Raw genomic sequence first — 21,030 nt, 5'->3', positions numbered from 1 at the left:
GTCGCAAGGGATACTCTCTGACCCGCAGGACATTGTATAGTGTAAAAAATCCTTGCAACCTTAGTGCGCTAAGCCTCGGTGGCAGAAGGGTCAGGGTCACCACTAAACCTCAGGGGATCATGCTGCCGAAACTCTCGGGCTATCGCACTAGCACGCGGCAAGTCAGATTGCCCAGAAACCTTGGCGGTAGCTGGCTGACGGGTCTACAATGCGGTGGCAATAAGCTGCATCAGCTGTTGGAAATGCTCGACTCCTATAGGTACTGTTGGAAAGGCAGGGGCAGCACTCGCCTCGGGAGAAGGCTGGGGTGCGGCCGACGAAGCAGGAGTCTCAGTAACTGGAACAGCAGGCTGAGAAGGGGGAATGGGTGGGGGAACCAGAGCATCTGGAGGTTTGGACGCTATGGGCTCAACTGGAGGAACAAGCTGGATCGGGACCTCTGAAATCAGATCCTCACCAACGGGAGCAGGATGTGCTCGAATATGATAGGTACCTCGGGCGCCTCGACCACGGGCACCACGACCACGGGCGCTACATCCACGTGGCATCGTATACAAAATAATGACGACACACAGAATAAGGATAATTACAGGCTCAATATGAAGCGAAATGAAGGAGCTCGGGACACTACTTGTCCTATGCCCTTACCAGACATGCGATGTTAGCCCGAGTCATTCCAGAATTACTTACTATGCTCTGATACCAACTCCTATCACACCCTAGACTCAGTAACCAGAATCACAAGGAACCCGATGACTGGTTCTGACCGTAACATCTTCCATAGTACTCCATTCTCAGCTCCTGAGGCAGGTTCCGATCCTGGGATCCTACAAGGAAGATTTTCATAACAGTATAATCATTACCAATACGAGCATACCCAAGATCACGACAAGTACATCTGAGAATAACAAAGGGCACACATCACAAAATCCACTAAGAATTTGAACTTTTACAAGTTTACATCAGGTTCAAAAGAACATACATAAGTTAATAAGAAAAGAAAGAGAAATCAGCAATATTGGAGTCCTCACTGCTCAACTCTACTCCACGCTCTGCTGCTACGACGCCTGCCTAGAGTCTCCTGCATGCATCAATCGTGCATAAGCTTATAGAAGCTTAGAGGGTGGTGAAAGTGTGTGTCAATGGTGCACAGAAGAATAGTAGGAGGTAAAAGGAGATAAGCATGATCAATGAGCATATCACTAGCCTTACCAAGGCTTACCATGAATGCGATGCAATGAGTAATGGGCGCCATACCAAGGCAATGCATGAAAGGGCTTGTATAACCAATGCTAATACAATGCAAGTAATGTCAGTGCTCATATCCAAACCACAAGTCAAGTACATTTTCAATCATAAGAAAATCACCGGGGTCCATTACACTGCTAAATGACTACCGCTCTACAGACCTTGCACAGTCAAACGAACGTAAGAGACCTCACTACCCGCCTGTGGACAGCCAATCACCAGCAAGGCCTGACGGTAGCAGACCCATTTATGAGCTGGTTAGACTTAGCCTAGCAATGCCTCCTCACACCAGGCAGGTAAGGCCACATCCCTATCCAACCAACTATAGGACAGTAGAAGTCATGGCCTAACGGCATAAGGCCCTCGTGCGCTCATATATTCCACCCGGTCACGGCGTTGGAGCAGATCCTTGGTACCATGGAAGTTTTAAAAATTTTACCCATGGGCATCCTATGCACCCAGTATGCTCAACTAATATTTCTGGTGTCCACACATACGACCATCCATGAATATCCCTGTGAAGGCAAGGCCTTGATGAAGCAATGGTGGTATCATCATGAAATGCGATGCCAATGCATGAGTCACACATACAGATCATGCACTAGCTGCAGACACACAATGTGCACAAGGAGAGAAACTCCATCCCTCAATGACCACCACACAATGCAATCAATTCATACAGATGATGCATATGGGTCACAAAAATGTAAGTGTACTACCTGTGGAATATGGAATCCTCCGTCCTAAGGAGGGACAAGGTCTAGGCACATAGACAAGTGTTCTAAGGAGAAGAGAAGTCCTCTGGTGGGGGCCCAGTACTTTGACACAACTCACAAGCTAAGAGAGTCATAATCCTAAGGAGGAACGATCCTAATCAGGCCCAAGGTGGGCCTTCAACCACCTATAAGGGCCTCTATGGGCCTACCTTAGGGCTTCCAAGGAGGACATCCAACCTCGACTGGGTCCCAAAAGGTAGTCTCTACGCATATAATGTAAGGTCTAAGGCCTAATCAATGTATGGTCTAATGGGCCATACTCCAAACCCAATCTCATAGACCATATAGTGGGCCCCCAAGTGAGGTTTGGGCTTAACCATCAGGGTCATAAATCCATATGTTGTGGTGGGCTTCATGGGCAGCCTGGTAGTTCATTTACATGGGCAATTCTCACATTTAATACAAGTAAGTTGGGCCTCACTTTTTAGCCTAAGTATAGGGTCAATTTTAATGGGTGGTCAAAGGCCTAACTTCTTGCATATTCTTGCCCCTAAGCCCATCACAATAGATGGGAGAGTATAGGCCCAAGATCAATGCGTCTATCCAAAAGGACTTAGTCCATAAGGCCTAATTACCAACACAAAAGGGCGGCTATGCATATAAATAATATCACATAATGGGCCTTGAGGAAATAAACCAAAAGCCATTCAATTCATGCTTATAGTTGTTCACTCCCCAAGTATAGGGTTGTGATGTAGTAATAAACTCGGTGAGACCGAGGTCGAATCCTAAGGGACTGAAACCTGTACGTAATCCGAAACTAACTAAAACTAGAATGAGATGAAATCTAAATCGAGTGTAATTTGAAGAATAATGATGAAATAATTATCTAAAACTTAAACAATTCAGGGAAAGGAACTAGAGATTCAGAGGATCCACTTATAGAGATCAGGGAGATCTTATGCCTATTTCAAGAACTCAACTGGATTTAGAGTCCCATCTTCATCCAGTTGAAGGGTGTAACCATGAAAATCAACTGAACTTCCTATGATATAGTTTTCAAGAGATGAAAGGTATATGAATTAGAATGGATTCCATCACCAAACTATGCCCAAGAGACAAAGTAAACAACAGAATTAAACTAATTACTAACCAATCAATCAATGTATGAAGGTTAGGAAAGGTACCATCATCCGACCATGCCCAGCAGACGATGGTGAATAACAGGGCTTCCTGACGTCATAAACATAAAAAGGAAAGGAACATGCTCAAAGCTATCGCAGACCCATTGTAATTTTAGTCACAACAGACCATTAAAAACTAAAAAATATTCCCTTAATAATCAAACTAATATCAAGTTCAGTTCACAAATTAAATTAAGTCAAAGGCATAAAGTAAAGTCTCCCATCACGTTACAAGCTTCACCTCTTAGCCCCAGCTAAGAGGTTTAGCCTAAGATAGACATGATTAGGCTAATTCCTAAATAAAAATAATAAAAATAGAAAACAAAAGAACTTAAACTGCTCCACGTCCACCACTGCTGGCTCCCCCCTTCTCTGCTTCTCTCTCTTTTATAACCTGCGAGGCGGGCTGGGAGAGCCTATGCGTAACTCCTTACGTAGCAACATGAGTTGGTGAGTAGCCTTTTTGCAGCCAAGAAACAGTGTCCCAACTCCCTTATGTCCTTGCTTTCTTTCTAAAAGATCCACGTCCCCTGGGACATTTTTCACTGAACTACATGATGGACGGTCTGGATTACCCATCCGATGGCGATCAGAAACACAAAAGGGTCCACAGCGGCCAAATGTGAGAGAGATAGAGAGAGAGATACACGGTGAGATAGAGGAACCCCGCCACTATGGGCCCTCTTGATAAAATCACATACATCCAAATGGGTCCCACCAACAAGTGGGCCTTAAAATTTAAAAAAAATGACAAATCACCCACCTTATCTTCCTTCTCCTTGCTCCTTTGGACTCCTTAGCTCCTTACCTTCACTTTTAATGGAGATTGATGAAAGATGAATGGTTGAGATTGGAGATGAGAGGGTGGGCCACACTTGAAGTTGAGAGGGAGTGTTGGATGAGTGAAATTTCTCATGGGATTTGGAAAATTTGCTAGAGAATGAGAGGGAGAGATAGAAATAATGGGTGGAGGGATGGGTGGAGTGATGGTTGTAAGAAAGAAGTGATGAGGGGTATGGTTTAGTTTGAAATTGGTGGAGAAGAGGGATGGTTGAGGTTGAAAATGAGAAAAGAGAAATGGTGAGGTGGAAAGATGGTGGACTTTTGGAAAAAGAGGGAATGGGTGAGGTACTTTGAGGTATGGTTGCATTTATGTTTAATTAGTGGGACTAATTGTGTAGAGATTCCCTCGAAATCCGCAACGCGGTGTTTCTTCAAATAAACGCCGATCGGCATCTTCTTACCGGGTATCGGTTCGGTGCGCAAGTCACGGCGTTGGAACCACGAGCAAAGTCTCTCCCATCAGACTACAAGCTTCACCTCTTAGCCCTAGCTAAGAGGTTTAGCCTAAGATAGACATGATTAGGCTAATTCCTAAATAAAAATAATAAAAATAGAAAACAAAAGAACTTAAACTGCTCCACGTCCACCACTGCTGGCTCCCCCCTTCTCTGCTTCTCTCTCTTTTATAACCTGCGAGGCGGGCTGGGAGAGCCTATGCGTAACTCCTTACGTAGCAACATGAGTTGGTGAGTAGCCTTTTTGCAGCCAAGAAACAGTGTCCCAACTCCCTTATGTCCTTGCTTTCTTTCTAAAAGATCCACGTCCCCTGGGACATTTTTCACTGAACTACATGATGGACGGTCTGGATTACCCATCCGATGGCGATCAGAAACACAAAAGGGTCCACAGCGGCCAAATTTCCAAGCACAGGGGCGCGAACGCACTCGCGCTGGATTCCTGATGGAGTCCATTATCGTTGGTAACGGAAGAATCCATACCGTTCATTGTATTCACCTTGAAAAACTAGATGGAAACGGATGGTTTTTGACTGGATTTGGTGTAGCCTACTGAGCTTTTTAGACCGCCGTCCGAATTGCGTTTGAACAATGAAAAACCGATCATGCAGCTCTCTTCAAATTCGCTCTCCTAGGTCTACATTAGCTGGGTCGTTGGAGTCTACTGAACGGTCTAGATCATCGGACCGATCCTAGCCACGAATGCAAAAAGGCTTGGATCTTTCGGTCACGTGCGAACAGAGCTTTCACACTTCTTGCATTGTGATGACGGTGGGCCCTAATTAGCTATCTTTTTGAGAAATCCACTCCGTCCATTATGATCCTCTCGAAAATCCATTAGGGAATAGATGGTTTTGGATTGATTTATGCTTGGCCCACAGGAGTTTTCTCACTGTCGTCCATCTTCCGTTTTGACGGTTGAAATATGATATATGCTATCTCTTAAAATTTTGTCACATAGGCTTTGGTAATAAGGCCTTTGAAAACCTAATGGACGGTCCGGATCTTCTAATTACATGATGAGTGGGGCCCACTAAGCAAACTCAACGCCGGACAGCGTTAACTCTGTTTTGTTTGGAAAATTTTGAATTTTTGTCAGTCAGCGCCCGCTGACCGACTTTGAGTGCATGGGTGCACGGTTGGTGCACATGCACACTGTGCACATACAATGCACACGTGGGGTCCATCATGGTGTATGTACAAAATCTCCTCCGTCCATCTGGTTCTTCATATAATTTAAGGTGTTGAGACCGAAGATGAGGCATATCTAGAGATCATGTGGGCACCAGATTGATGATCTGTGGGATGATTTGTCCATTGGGCTACTTTCACAGGGCTCCAGGGGCTGAAATTCGACGTGTACGGTTAATTTATGGCCCTCAGGCCATATCTGAATTTTTGAGCTGAACGGATGGTGAGAACCTTATGATCTTGTATTCTGGACGTCTTTTAGGCCACGTGAGCTTTAGTTTCTTGATTTTCTCAGATCTCTGGTGTGTATATCCATCAATCTTGGTCCCTTGGAATCCATCCTTTGCCTTGATGATTCTAAAGCATCAATTTCATGCATTTAGCATTTTTTTCAGTCTACACTTATAAATCCACCTTGCAACATAAACATGATTAAAACAGGCCGTTAAACAGTATCATGTTTGTAAATCTAAGCAATAACTGGGGTCTGATATGCTATATTTGACCCTCAACAATAGTGGATTTAGAGGGCAGCCCATAAACCCAAGAATACATAGGGGCAGGGTCTAAACTGACAGTGTGGGCCTTGCCATACCAGCCCAAAGGCTTAACAAGACCCTCCACAACTTGCATCAATGTGGGCTTTGCAAGTCAGCCCATAATTAAGTACTTCATGAGGATACCAAGGCTCACAATACACATGATTAGGTTATTGACGGTCCATTGGGCTCACAATTCAATAAGGTCAGCCCTTGAATAATGGTGGGCTCAATGAAGAGGTTTACAGTCCATTGGGCCTATAAAACTACTTAAAATCTGGTTAATGCTAACCTAAAATATCACCTCAAAGGTGGGCCTTAAGGGGCATTAATTAAGCCCAAAAATGTTTAAAGAAAGAAGGTAAGACTGTGTGCAACACTCCCTTAAACCTGGTGGGCCACATCAGCTCAAAAAAGGTCCACTATGCAGCAAAAATTTGGGCCCTTTGCTGGAATCCTAGCCCACCCATTTCTTGGGTCTGCTGGAGTCTAGAAATTTATTTAATCTAAATGGGTTACTGACCCATGGTTACCCACACATATTATAGTGGGCTCCACTAGATGAACAGAGTGAATACAACACGTCTAGGTGGGCCCACAAAGCAAGCTGGATGGCCCGCCAAGGCTGGACGCCCCAGCCTGGGCGTCCCTGCCTGGGGTGCCACTCCAGGCCTCACCACGGTCAACTCGAATATCTGTTGGGTCTAAAATTTTTCTGGATAATACTTCCATGGGTGAGCGACACCTCCATAAAATTTTAGAATTTTTGAATATTCTTAATTATTTTAATTAATTTAAATAAAAAAGTCTGTCCAGAAAATCGGACTGACCTAGACGTCCCAACATGGTGGGCCAGTCCGGCCCTTACCACAGTGTGCACAGGGGTTTATTAGCCCTAAAATTTAGTATTTGGGTCTTAAAATGGGTGGCCCATACCTCCACAAAATTTTAGAATTTTTGGACGTATAGAAATATTTTAATTCATTTAAAGAAATCAATTTGTCCTGAAAATCGGACTGATCTGGATACCACATTATAGTGGGCTGGTCCAGCCACCACCATGGTATGTACAGGTGTTTGTTGGCCCCAAAATTTGGTAGGTGAGTCTTAATATGGATTTTCCACCTCCTTATAAATTTTTATAATTTTAGGATACTTAAAAGTATTTTAATTAATTTAAAGAATACAATCTGTCTAGGGTGAAATATTGTTGGAATATAATTGTCCTGAATTTGGGGCCATCCAATGAGTAGGTTCTGGGCCTCCAAAATTCCTGAAATTTGGACCCAAGGTCCTTCATCAAACCTAAATCAATATGGTACCCAGAAAGATGGCTCAACTACTGAGAAAAATATTTTTAAAATTTTGTTTCTATAAAACTATACTGTTGGACTGCACAGCAGAAATTTCTGGCAGTCCACTTTGTTGGCCCACCCTTTTGGATGCCCAAATGGGGTCCATTGGGGCTGAAATTTGGTATGGTTGTAGGTGGGTCATGCAGCTACAAGAATCATATATTAATTTGTATCAATCTTTCCACCAAATTTTCAGAAATCAGGCCCCAAGGTGTCTCAAAAATCTATCCAGACAGTTTCTAGACAGCAACATTATATTGGAATAAAATAATTTTAATCAGTAATTAAAATGGAATTTAATCCCAAAAAATTAGAGGATGGGCCACCCTAGTAGGCCCCACAAACATCTAGGCCATGTCCTCTTTATAAAACCTATTACGTGTATTCAAAATGGAACACCAATGTCCATAAAATGGATAGCAAGTGGCGTCTACCTTGCTTGGACGGTCTGGATGTTCCAGGGCCACTAAGTGGGCCACACACATCAGGAATTAAGAGTATAATAATGGGAAAATAAAAAAAAATCCAGCCACAAAGGAGGACAATGACATGCATCAAAGGAAAATGCCATGATGGGGCCCATGGAGAAAGGCCCCATCCATGGAACATGCATGCAGAGAAATGGGCCATTGGACTCAATCATGGAGACATGGGGGACCTCCATCATCACTTGATGGGTCCCACAAGTCCCTAAAGATAAGAAGAATGAAGATTTAAGAGCACTCACCTCACAAGAACACCAAGAATCTTCTACCACTAGACTCCTTAGGCTCCAAGGTGCATAGATCTAAGGTTGAGATCTTTCTTCAAGGGTTAGATGTGGGAATATATGAGTGAAAGTGAGTTGGAATAATGGAGGAAAGTTGCTAGGGAAGACGAGAGAGAGAGAGAGAGAGAGAGAGAGAGAGAGAGAGAGAGAGAGAGAGTTTTAAGGCAAGTAATCATTTCTCTCTTGTCTTAGTTAGAGAAGAGTGATTATTGCAATAGGGAGCTAGAAACAATGTTGTAGGGTTAGTAGGCTTTTTAGGTTTGTAGGTGGTGTTTAAGAGATATGTGGTATAAGAATAGGGCCTAGGTAGTGTGTGTGTAGTGTGTGTTGAAAATAGTGCCAAGAGATGAGACCTACCTAGAAATTCGTGCACACCACCCCTAGGTAGGACACATGATTATGATCAAGGGCTTAGAAAATGAAATACATACAACTTATGATCTACACGTTGGATGGACGCACAAGACGTAGCGTCGGAATCGCAACGACGAAGCGGACAAGATGGCACAGGTTTCTACTCGATCCGAGTCGGGTCTTCATGACTGGACTTAAGGATGACTGCAAAAACTATCCAAGGGTCACGGGTCGCCGAGATTCGACCAGTAGAACCGCGGGACTAAGATGAACGAAATGAATACTTACATACACATGCATACATGCAAACTCGGGTCGGGTCTCACAGGTAGTTTCACTCCTCAGTTGGGCTAAATTTTTTTTAATAGAACAAACAGTTGATAGAAAAATTTGTTTTATCTACCCACTTGTTTTACATAATGTGACCCACCTGAGTGGTAAGAGTTGAAACAATCTGATTTTATTTTTTTAAGAAAATCTAGGCAGTGTGACCCAGTCAACGAGGCTAATCATGTTGCTCTAAATTGTTGGAACCGGTTCAACCATTCCTATCAAGCAGAAGTGATTCCCCAAGCATTGGTACCAATGATAGTGACTGACCCACAAGACCTAGAGTGGATACTTGACACTAGAGCAAGCTCTTACATAACCAACAATCCAGTCTTTCAAATACCATTCACCCTTATTTAGGAAAATAATAAAATTATTATTGGTGATGAAAAAAAGTTATACACGTGGGCTCTATGTTAGCTACCCTGGGGAACTTCCACATTCGCTAGAAGGAAATCAAACATAAGAACTTCCAAAGACCATCCACAAATAAGACATCTCCCATCACATTCCTTTCCTCACATATCACATCAATTCCTTAAAACACTAGTAGGGTAAACAAGATAACACAGCTCCAAAACCATCCAACCTAAATACAAGAACCTACCATGAACAATCATATACCTATCTAGGATTGGGTGAAGGCATGGAGAGCCCGACGGTTGAGACCTTTTATTCCAACTTTTTGTTAGTTCCCATTCACAAGATGACCACTTAACCTTTCACATGTTGTAACCAAGGAATCCATCCATTTAACCCATAAAATAATGAGTCGGGATCCTCTGTTATTCGGTAAATAGGGACTTCATGATTGCCTAATCCTCATTGGTCCACGTCACCGCTCCCTTTAAAAAAAAACTAAAACAAAAAATGGGACTCCAAACTATTATGGCAAAAACCAAAGGAATAAAAAAAAAATGAAAACGGGACTCCAAACTATTATGGCAAAAACCAAAGGAATAAAAAAAAAATGAAAACGAGAAGAAAAGCCCAAGGAAATGAAAGAAAATCATCAGAGAGAGAAATGAAATGGCGTCTGCTTCCTTCTCCCATTTCTCTACTTTCAGAGGTCCCGAAAAAATCCCCAATTCCAAAACTCTAATTTCCAGCTCTAGATCTCATTCATATCCGTTGCTGGTCTCATCTCCCTTCGCTCACTTTCGATCTCATCATCATCATCAGATCTCTAGAAGCTTATCTGCATCGGTCTCCACGCAGCAGCAGATCCGCACGAGCTCGGACGATCTTGTTTCTTCGATTCTTTCCAAGGTTCGATTTCCATCTCAGATTTCTCGATTGTCTGCTTGCATTCGTTTCCTGTTCTTGAAAATTACCGGATTTTTAAGCAATTTATGATGAATTTAGATAAAGAAGTAGGAAATGCTGATGGCTTTGAAGCGTATGCCTGATATGACCATTTTAAGTCTGATCTCGGCTGTTTAATACCGGGCGATCAATTGTTATGATCGTTGTTGTGATATTGGGTTGTATCTCATCCACTCTGGGGCCCATGATTTCGACTACCAGGATTATCAGGAATGTATGCCAGGTGTACGGTTGATGAGTTTCTGCACTTGAGTTCACCATTTTGGAAATGATGGTGTCTCATTTACTGTAATGTGTGCGGCAATCCAGATCGTCCATGTCACCAACCGACTTGGAGATGGACCGTAATCGAAAAATTGCAATAAGTTGATGATAGTTACTGTCCAATTTTTCCTTTTGAGTTGGGACAATGCACTATTTTACTTTTCACCGCTCATTGAATGAGTCTGGATCCTATGTTATCCAATAAACAGGGACTTCCTGATTGCCTAATCCTCATTGGTCCACGACACCACTCACTTGAAAAAAAAAACTAAAAGAAAATTTTGGACTCCAAACTATTAAAAAAACTAGAGGAAAAAAAAACAGAAAAAGAAAACGAGAAGAAAAAACCCAAGGATCCGGACTCCACTTGTTGCTTCTGCCTAATCCTCTTAGCCGTGTTTCTTTCTCAGGTTTTCTTAGAGAAACTCAATTCCATTTACCTTTTTATGTGTTTTTAATATTAGATGATAAGTTTATAGGTCTGAATCTTTCAAATCCTCTGGATTTTAATCCAAAACACCAGTTTCTTCATTGGAATCGATATTAAATCTCAATGAAATTAAGTTTTGGATGTAAAACCAATAGCAATTCGAAATCTCTCTTATTGGTGATGGATTATATTGAAGTTTTCTTTATGTCCAAGTTCCTAGAGCTTGTGGAGGCAATCCGTGTGGCCAAGGAAGTCAAGCACCCATTCAGGAACCTCCTCAAGCGACGCAACCGCCTGCAACTGATTATTGCTATGGTTATGCTGGTCAGCCTCCCTCACAAGTCTCTGCCTTAAGTATAAAACACCCACAACAAATGACAAAACGGGTCATTTTCATAGCCATTGTGGGCATTTCATAATAACCTGCATGACCACAAATAATCATACAATGATTAACAGGGTGGGCTGCGGGCTGCAGGCTGCTCTTGCTGGAATCCTAATTTACAATTCCGACAAGTGGGTCTCACATTTCAACAATCTATTTTTTGGGTTGTTGTTTGGGCTGTTGAGTCTCATCATGTATTTCATTTATAGGTAGCTTATTTTACATGCATCCAAACGACCCCTTGCATTAATCTTGTAATAATTGGGGCATCAATCTCTCTCCCGTGTAGTAGTATTAACAAAAGTACAAGTATTTACTATTTACAAATTACCACAGAAGCATTCTAAGACCTTGGTCAGCCAAGTTCAATACTTCTTGTATAGTAGAAGGTTTGCCCATGCCATGCTTGTTTTATAATAGTATTTTTCTGGTCCTTATATTTCTGTAGGTCAATTTACTTATGTCTCTGTTGAGAGTAGACATGTCAGAGGCATGTTAACAAACCACTATAATGGTTGTAACAACCACTATCGAAATTGTTTAAACAAACTCAGTGCATGCATTAATGAGGTCAGGTGACTTGTCTGTTAATGTACAGCCATGCTTTGATAAATTTTTGGAGTAGAGTTGGCTACAGAAAGTTCAGATGAGAATGCAAACAAGGAGCGATCAGAGAGGGTTTTCCAGATGACTGAAATTGATGATATGCAGGCCCCTCGTGACCTTTTGCTTGCACAACTTTTATTAAGGTTTGATTCATCATCCTGAGTTGTTTGTAGTTTTTTTGACAACTTAAATATCTAAACATGTTTGTTGACACTTAAATATCTAAATAGTTTTGTTGACAACTTTTATATAGGATTGCAACTACTATCATGTTGATCATATAGTTGTCTTTAGTTGTCTACATAGTACATTGCATTTACACATGGGCATTGTGTTGGATTTATCTATTGTACTACATCTCATGGCATGGATGCCTCTTTTATGCATGCGCTCATTTTACTAATTAATGTTCCAAATGGGGATCATCATCATTTAAGACTCATCCAACTATGAACATGTTGTGGTCTGATAATTAAGCTAGTTGTCTCATTTACTGGGTCATACATGCCTCATTCAATGTCCTGCACAAAACAACCCAAAAACTAAAAATAAAAATTTTTTAAAAAATCAAGTGAAACAACCAAATCAGTGGCCAGCAAATGAAAGAATTATTGGGTTTTAATGTGTCAAATGTGCCCATTCCATACAGATAGACTATGATATGGCAGTCCAATCTATTGATATGATGGACCCACTGTAAATGGTAGATGCACCAAAAATCTGCCAAATGAAAGCATTCATGTGAGCTTTAACTTACCCACCAATCCACATGTTCCACAAGTTTAGATGCATCTTTCAATCCATTTTCCCCTAATCATTGGGATAGAATTGTTTCAATGAACTGATTTTAGAATTCTTAGTTACTTAATGGGCCTCTTTTGAATGTTTATAGGTTTGGAATGTTCCATAGCAAGAAAAGGAAATTCATTTTCGAAAGACTTGTTCTTGTGTTTGTAGGAGCAAGCTGTATGATGCTTGCATGGCAGCCCGTGAAATATGTACTGGAACTAATAACTAGTTGAGATTGATGACTTGGATTATTAAAAGGCATCCCAATGCAGGTAAGATAAATAGTTTTTTGTATTTTTTTATAGGGTTGAAAAATTTTCAAATATAAATGAAAGAAATGGCAGACACTATGTAAAAGAGTAGAATTTATATCAGAATAGGTACATGCATCTGTGGAAGTGATACAGTTGATGGACTATGTGATGAGATTATACTTGAGGCGTTGATATAATATTGTCCCAGTATGATGGAGTTACACCTGAGAATGTGATACAGTTGATGGACTAAGTGATGAGGTTACCTTTGAGGATATGATGTGGTTGTATGATAGTGTGAAGTGGTTCCACTTGAGAATATGATATGGTTGATAGACTATATGATGAGGTTGCACTTGAGGATATGATATGGTTGTGTGACAGTGTGATATGGTTCCACTTGAGAATGTGATATGGTTATTGTACTATGTGATGAGGTTGCACTGGAGGACATGATATGGTTGTGTGATAATATGATGTGGTTACATTCGAGAATATGATATAGTTGATAAACCATATGATTAGGTTGCGCATTCAGATATGATATGATTATGTGACAGTGTGAAGTGGTTCCAAATTGAAGAATGTGATACGGTTGATGGACTATTTGCGCTTAAGAATATGATATGATTGTGTGAGAGTGTGATAAATGATCTCCACTTGGGAATGTGATACGGTTGATAGACTATGTCATGACGTTGAATAATCCAAGGTCGTGTGACAGTTTGATCATGTTACACTTAAAAATATGATACAGTTGATGGACTATGTGATGAGGTTACACTTGAGGATATGATATTGTAGTGCGACAGTGTGATGAGATTGCACTTGAGAATGAAAGAAATTGAAGGACCATGTGATGAGGTTATACTTGAGGATATGATATGTGGTTGTGTGAGTGTGATGTGTCTACTTGAGAATGTGATACGGTTGATGAACGACGTGATGAAGTTGACCTTGAGAATATGGTATGGTAGTGTGATAATGTGATGATGTATATATCCACTTGAGAATTTGATACGATTGATGGACAGCCTGATGAGTTTGCATCTGAGGATATGATATGGTTGTATAATAATGTGATGTGGTTACACTTGAGGATATGATATGGCTGATAGACTATGTGATTAGGTTGCACTTGAGCGAATCTAATCATACCGTCAATGGTATTCTGTGTCAGATTCGATGTTTCTCTGTTTCGAATGATATTAGTTACTGCCATTTTCTCAGATTTCTCAATTGTAAAAGTTCTACCAAATATCCCGTTTGTGCTTTTTCTTTTGTATTGATTCTGATGGTAGGATTGAGTATTCAGTTTATAGATCAGAACAAAAGAAAACTATATGTTTTTTTTTTTGGTGAGAAAATGTAGTTTGTGCTGATATATAAATTGAAATGTATCTGTGAAAGTCGAGCTGAATAGATTGATGCATATAGTTAGATGCACGTATATTGAGCCCAAATTTCTGGTTTGAATTTATGGTGATAATCATACCTAATTCGTAGTTGGAATTTTATGAAATTTTTATGTCAAGAATTAGGAGCAGAAATGTTTAGAAAATTTCTAATTGACCGACTGAATTTGGAAAAAGGCTCCGATTGGGAGCAAACACGAGCATTTTGATTGGGGCCCATTGCTTAGTGATCAACTGTGTTGATCTGATAGGACCCACCATAGATTGGCCATACCTAGATTTCTCCCTGATCTGATCCTAGCCATTTGATAACCATGAGTAGGGACCCCAAATCTAACCTTATTTAACTAAACCATATAACTCATTCCATTCCAAACTATAACAATAAACTTTCAACACTAATAACAGCCCAACGACGGTGGGTTGACCAAGATCTCTAAGCTTTGTGGCAAGCTTTCTTCAATTTCTTCAATATGATTTAAATATGTTTGTCAACCTAATTCATCACTAATTACTTTTTTTCCAGATAAAATTATTGCCTTAGATGTGCTAGTCTTTCATTGAGTTTGGGTTGCCTAGCTTTAGTTCTAGGTCAGTCTTTCATTGAGTTTGGGTTGCCTAGCCTTAGTTCTTTAGTCATGAAACTAATGTATGTTTCCTTTTCTGTTGCAGATCTGTTGTAGAAAACCAACATGCCACTACAAGAAAGCAGGGCAAAGCCAATGGTTGGGTGAACCCTTTGCCGGCGCTAACTTAAACCAGGCTCCGGCAAAGGATCACTATAAAAGCAAAAAAAAAAAACTATCTCATATCATTTGGACTTTTCCTCTCCCTGCCGCCGACTCTCTCTCTCTCTCTCTGCACCTCTCTCCCCTTTCTCTCTCATGGTTGCTTTGAGATCTCTCTATCTGTAACAACCTGTTAACCCATCAGGTATCTTTGTTTTTCCTTTTCACCCCTCTTTTTTATTACCTTTTGTTTTACTTTGATTGTATTATTATTATTATTATTTTTTTGTATTTTTGTATTTTTTTTTTTTTTGCATAAAAGAGCGATACGTGTTATAGTGCTATAACATTGAAATAAATTTACAAGAAAGTTATGATAAATTGAAGCAGGTTCACCTTCGCCTTTGATCAACCAAATCTGCCCACACTGCAAACAGGGCTCATTTGTACAAATCCTCTGCAAGATCTTTCGCATGCACTATTCAACCAAACCCACTTCCTGCCATAATGGACTTTTCACAATTATTGCCATCATCCTCAGCATAAAGATTGCATTCATAATGGACAATATTATAAATATTACTCAGAGAAATATTATTTAATTTCCACAGGCCATACATTTTTCTCAATTTTCCAAGGACAAACCACCAGGGCCCTTTTGGCTTCAAGATCATCATCCATTGCCTTAGCCTTTTCCTTGAGAATAGAGGTACCCACATTGAATTTTATTGCATTTGCCGCAGCCCATGTTCGCAGATAATACATCCCACTTTGTTAATGGTCTCACTTAACATCAATAAGATTTGATAGTTATGGCCCACCCATTGTTTTATCATCATATAACCTTACATAACAATGTGCATTTCCTACTATCACAACATTGTTTAAAGGAGATTAGATAATATGTATTTGGCTCGTGGTCTGTTTAACCTGCGTTCTTTTTTGTTCTTCACAATATGGAATAGCCTAAATGCGTTAATTAGTTTTGCAAATTAAGCATTTCTTGGAAGATGTACAAATAGATGGTTAAGATTAAAAAAAATGCAAAAACAGTCCATTGACACTGAAAAGGGTCCAAATTTTTAACGTATTGTGATCTTCCACACTTTGTGAGCATTTTAAGCATCTCCTTTCCATTCTGGGTCCCACTATATGAGCTTTCATTGGTACATTTTGGGTAGTCTTTGCTATTTTTTCCATGTGAAATATTGATTCATCTCTGTTTAATCCTATTGCATCAGTACATAATTGTTTTCCATGTGTGTGTGTGTGTGTGGCTTTGTTTTCATCCAAAGAAAGTAACCTGTCATGATAATTTCAAGTTTATTTGGCTTTCAAGTTGTTTTGGTTGTAAGATGGATAAATTTGCAAATGTCCCAGGAGTGCTTAAATTCTGTTAGTTAAGGCTGCATTTGGATACACCATTGAATTAATTGCAATAATTAGCCAAATAAAGGAGGCATGATCAGATTGCAATTGCTTCCCTCACTAAAACGAAGTAACCATTGAGTATTAAATATTAATTGATGAGCTCTTCTAAAAAAAGTACTAGTTTATGAGTCTCAACAAATCTACAGTTTGCTGAGGCTCCCAACTTTATACACGTGGTGCCTGTGGTTTGGTGATCCAGACTGTTGATCTTATGTGGCCCCCGTGGATTGGATATGTCCAAAAACCCTATATGATTGGGTGCATAAAAATAGGCGGTTAAGATAAAATAGTGTCAACAGTCCAAATCCAACTGAAAGAAAACCAAATTAAATGGTGAGGATCTTCCAATCTAGGAGAATTGGGGGTGTCATAAACGATGGGACCTGTCAAGTCACCAACTCGATCACCAAGCAATGGCTTCTGCTGCTGCTGCTTCTGAAGACGCGAGCGACATTGATAAGCTCTATGAGTATGGACAACGTCTCAGCTATGATTTGAAATTACACCAAATATTGTGAAGTTTCATGGTATTTTGTGCAACCAAACACACCCTTATGGGCATGCCTTTGTCAGTATAATGTGCCGCTGTCTCCATATTCTTGAATGAGAAATTGGAAGGTCCATGCGATGCATTATGTGGACTCCTAGTGTGAGTTTGGATGCCCAAGTGAATTGAATAGTGGATCGGTTCAATCGACAGGAAATGATATTTAGGTACTGGTAAGTTGTGAAACTTGTGATGACCCATAAACTTTGATGTGGATGCTTATTTTGGTTCAAATGTCAAACTAGTTTGAGCAGTTGTTGATTTATTAATAGATAGCTTATTTTGGTTCAAATGTCAAACTCCAATTTTGTTGATTTCTCCTTTTTTTCTTCTATTCTCAGGTTTGTTGATTTGCTGCATTGGGGATTGTGGCTCATCGGATACAGTGGCGACAATTGACAGTAATGGAAACACTTGATGGTAAGCATATAGTCTACATGCTATTAACTTTTCGCGGGCATGGTCATGCAACTCTACATGTGGTCGAAATACCAACTTTGCACTTTTTTTGTGGCATCCAAGCTGTGCAAGAGGTGGGCACCACCGTGTACATATCCTTCCCTAAAATTCAGGCTGGTCAATTCATTGGGTGGGCAACACATACAAAAGCAATGGACAACCAAGAGATTGTTGTAATCGAGTCAATGGCTAAGTACCTCCATACTCATATCCATATCATGGATATCCTGAAGTTAGTTGTTTTATATCCTCCAATCATTGTGATGTTTGGTCTTTGCCCCATTCACTACCATAATAACTGAGCGAACAGTTCAGATCTCATCCACAATTTTCCACGTGTATACAGTACAGTGGTCCTTGCGGCATGAGATTTGCCACATGTTCCATTTCATGCCATAAATGACTAAGTGTCAGTAAGTTAAAACTCTAGTAAGATCAGCCTTTTCATTGTGTGCGTTTGTGATCAAACAGTAATCATTTAATAGTCTTAACTTTTTTATTTTTTATTTTCTTAACCTATTACTCTGTTTGTTCTTTGTGATTGATTTTGTCTTGAACATTTACTAGTTTCTACTGATTGTATTAGGGCCTGTTTTGTTAACAGTGAAAATTTTTACTTAATGCAGAATCCGGAAAGCACTCAACGTTAAGTGTTGTTTGTTAAACAATGAGATTGGTGAGTTTGACATATTGAGATGATAAACAATGAGATTGTTTGAAGGAAGCGCTGAAATCAGCCTCCTGTTGGAAGAAAGATTCGGGAAAGTGGGTTTCTATGTTTTTTTTTTAAATTTTGAATGGATTATTTAAATTTGACTTTTACCAATCGAGTTGCTGCTGCTGCTTCTCTCTCTCTCTCTCTCTCTCTCTCTCTCTCTCTCTCTCTCTTCTTGTCAAAGGGAAGGTTTAGCTGAAGAAGAGGACAGTGGAAATTGCTGAATTGTTTTAGAAGGGCCCCATTTTTCGGCATTTGTCTAACCACCACAATAACTTTCACCGGTGGTATAGAACAAACATCTGCATCCGGCATTGATTTCTACGATGACTCAGAAATTTTGGGACCTTCATCATTGTACACCAGCTCCCAACATCAATGGGCAGTAAGCAACACAGGCTTTTATATCTCCAACCCCAATGGCCCTCAATACATAGCAACAACAGATTCTCAAATCCTGGGGACTTTAGAGTTAGAACTATATAAAACAGCAAGGACAGTCGAAATTGCTGAATTTTTTTAGCAATGCCTCATTTTTCGGCATTTGTCTAACCACCACAATGACTTTCACCGGTGGCATAGAACAAACATCTGCATCCGGCATTGATTTCTACGATGACTCAGAAATTTTGGGACCTTCATCATTGTACACCAACTCTCAACATCAATGGGCAGTAAGCAACACAGGCTTTTACATCTCTAACCCCAATGGCCCTCAATACATAGCAACGATAGATTCTCAAATCCTGGGGACTTTAGAGTTAGAGCTATATAAAACAGCAAGGATTTCACCAAACTCATTAAGGTATTATGGCCTTGGTTTGAAGAATGGGAAATACATCGTCGAACTCCACTTTGTAGAGATAGTCATGGATGATTCACAGTCTTGGAAAGGTCTTGGGAGGCGCATATTCGATGTCTACATCCAGGTATCACTTTTCTTATCATTTAACATATGAAGGTGTGTTCTTTCAAACCATATTATGTTCAATATCTCTGAATTTTTTTGGATGATGGACAAAAAACAAAATGTTAGGGGGAGAAAGTACTGCAAGATTTTAACATCCAAGATGAAGCTAAGGGCTCCAAAAGAGTTGTCATAAAAATGTGACAGATAGCCATGGAGATCCACTTCTTTTGGGCTGGAAAAGGGACCTGCTGCATTCCATTTCAAGCAACTTTCGGTCCGTTGGTGTCAGCCATACATGTTTCTCTAGGTTCTTAATCATCCTATTTCTATGTTTTCCTTGCATTTAGTTTTCATTATTCTTTAATTGACTGATTCTTTGTTTTTATGTTGTAGAGTCGTCTAGTGGTGGTTCGCCCTCGAATAATTACAGAAGATACACAGGAGAAGTTATTGGTATAGCTGTCGGATGTGTAGGTGGACTACTGATACTCGCATCCATTTTTTTTCTATGGTGGATGAAGGATGCACCTGGCCATATGCGAGTGTGCACAGACTCACCAAGAAAAGGATAATGACCTTCTTTATATTTTCAGCATTATTGTAATTGATTGAATGAAGGATTGTAATTGATTCATTATTGAATGAATGATTGTAATTGAATGAATGAATGATTATGCAGGTGGTAATTAAATGAATGAATGATTATACGTTTGTTTAAATGTAGGAAATAGCTACGGATATTGACTGTAGCTGGTACTCTGACAACCGTAGCTGTTATTAAATTCGGCATATTGCTACGAATACAACACTACTGTTAGCTACAAATACTGACCGTAGCTATAGCTTTATAGCTACGGTTTTTATCCGTAGCTAATTATGTGGTACATTGAGGGATCCCTCCTTTATTAGGTTCAATTGGTCAAAAGACTGGGTTTAACATGTGTTGTTCCATGGCTACCTTTTGAGGGAGGGCTTGTGGTCCTGAGTCTTCTCTTATTTTGTTTCTAATAGTGTCTTTTGTTATGTGCTTTACTAACATACAAGCTTGGTTGCTTCTTCTTCTTTAAATGGCAGCTTGGTTGCTAGTATGATGATTCAGAAGTCCCAAATGCTTATAACATGATCTTGACATTTTTCATTGCATAAAATTAACTCTTTAATTTGGTTAGACTCTTGTCAAGATTGTAAAGTTGGTCCAAAAACAAGGAACGAAGGGTGCTAAAGGAGGCTGGAAGGAATTTTTGGATTTCCATGATAAGCGGTTTGGTTCTAGTTTAAGTGATCCTGCAAAGAGATCTATTGATATCCTGATTGCTTTTCTAACAACTTTCACAAAAGAGAAAGATTTATAGTTGAGTAATCTAAATGGGATTTGTACCTTGTAATTTATTCTTTCTTTGGTTCACTTATTAGTGTACGGGATCCGTGCTTGCACTATTTGGTTTCTATTAGAAATTAAGAAGGTTTACACTGTGATTTGGATAACTTCAAATTCTATACAAGTTATTTCACTTTAAAATACTAGTTTTGTCGTGTTAAATAAATATCTCTTGTTATGTGAAGGCAGTAGTGTAGTATTGGCATATATAATGGTGTACTAATTCTAGTCTTTCCTAGAAATATTAGTATATAGGTTTTTGTATGAGAGTTTCCTAACGTGGTCCTAGCTTTTCCCCAACTATTTTGGGTAGGTCTCATGTATCTTAGCAAAGAAAAAAGAAGCATTGAACTCCATTTAACAATATATTGTATCCCTCTTGATGCTCGGATATCTGTGGCTGTGAAGA

General features: G+C 39.9%; 1 protein-coding gene and 1 long non-coding RNA gene across 3 annotated transcripts; both read left to right on the top strand.

Moving 5' to 3' along the window:
• The first annotated feature begins 9,951 nt into the window (after positions 1 to 9,951).
• LOC131229543 (uncharacterized) lies at positions 9,952 to 12,552 on the top strand. 2 transcript variants are annotated; one of them, XR_009163424.1, is made up of 2 exons: positions 9,952 to 10,253; positions 12,012 to 12,552. XR_009163424.1 is itself a non-coding variant. In XM_058225532.1 (2 exons), the coding sequence occupies exons 1-2, from the start codon at positions 10,014 to 10,016 to the stop codon at positions 11,356 to 11,358; spliced, it is 381 nt and encodes a 126-aa protein (XP_058081515.1). In that variant the 5' UTR covers positions 9,959 to 10,013; the 3' UTR covers positions 11,359 to 11,496. The 2 variants fall into 2 exon arrangements, 1 of the variants encoding a protein (XP_058081515.1); XM_058225532.1 differs by lacking the exon at positions 12,012 to 12,552 and adding an exon at positions 11,218 to 11,496 and having other exon boundaries at positions 9,959 to 10,253.
• A 6,315-nt stretch (positions 12,553 to 18,867) lies between these two features.
• On the top strand, positions 18,868 to 19,815 carry LOC131229542 (uncharacterized). The gene is made up of 3 exons (XR_009163422.1): positions 18,868 to 19,262; positions 19,370 to 19,550; positions 19,637 to 19,815. It is a non-coding gene; the product is annotated as an uncharacterized LOC131229542 (long non-coding RNA).
• The last annotated feature ends 1,215 nt before the right edge of the window (positions 19,816 to 21,030 follow it).

The sequence above is a fragment of the Magnolia sinica genome, chromosome 16, assembly GCF_029962835.1.
Source record: "Magnolia sinica isolate HGM2019 chromosome 16, MsV1, whole genome shotgun sequence".
Lineage (NCBI taxonomy): Eukaryota > Viridiplantae > Streptophyta > Magnoliopsida > Magnoliales > Magnoliaceae > Magnolia > Magnolia sinica.
The sequence above is the reverse complement of the archived record's forward strand: the minus strand, read 5'-3'. Positions and strand labels throughout refer to the sequence as shown.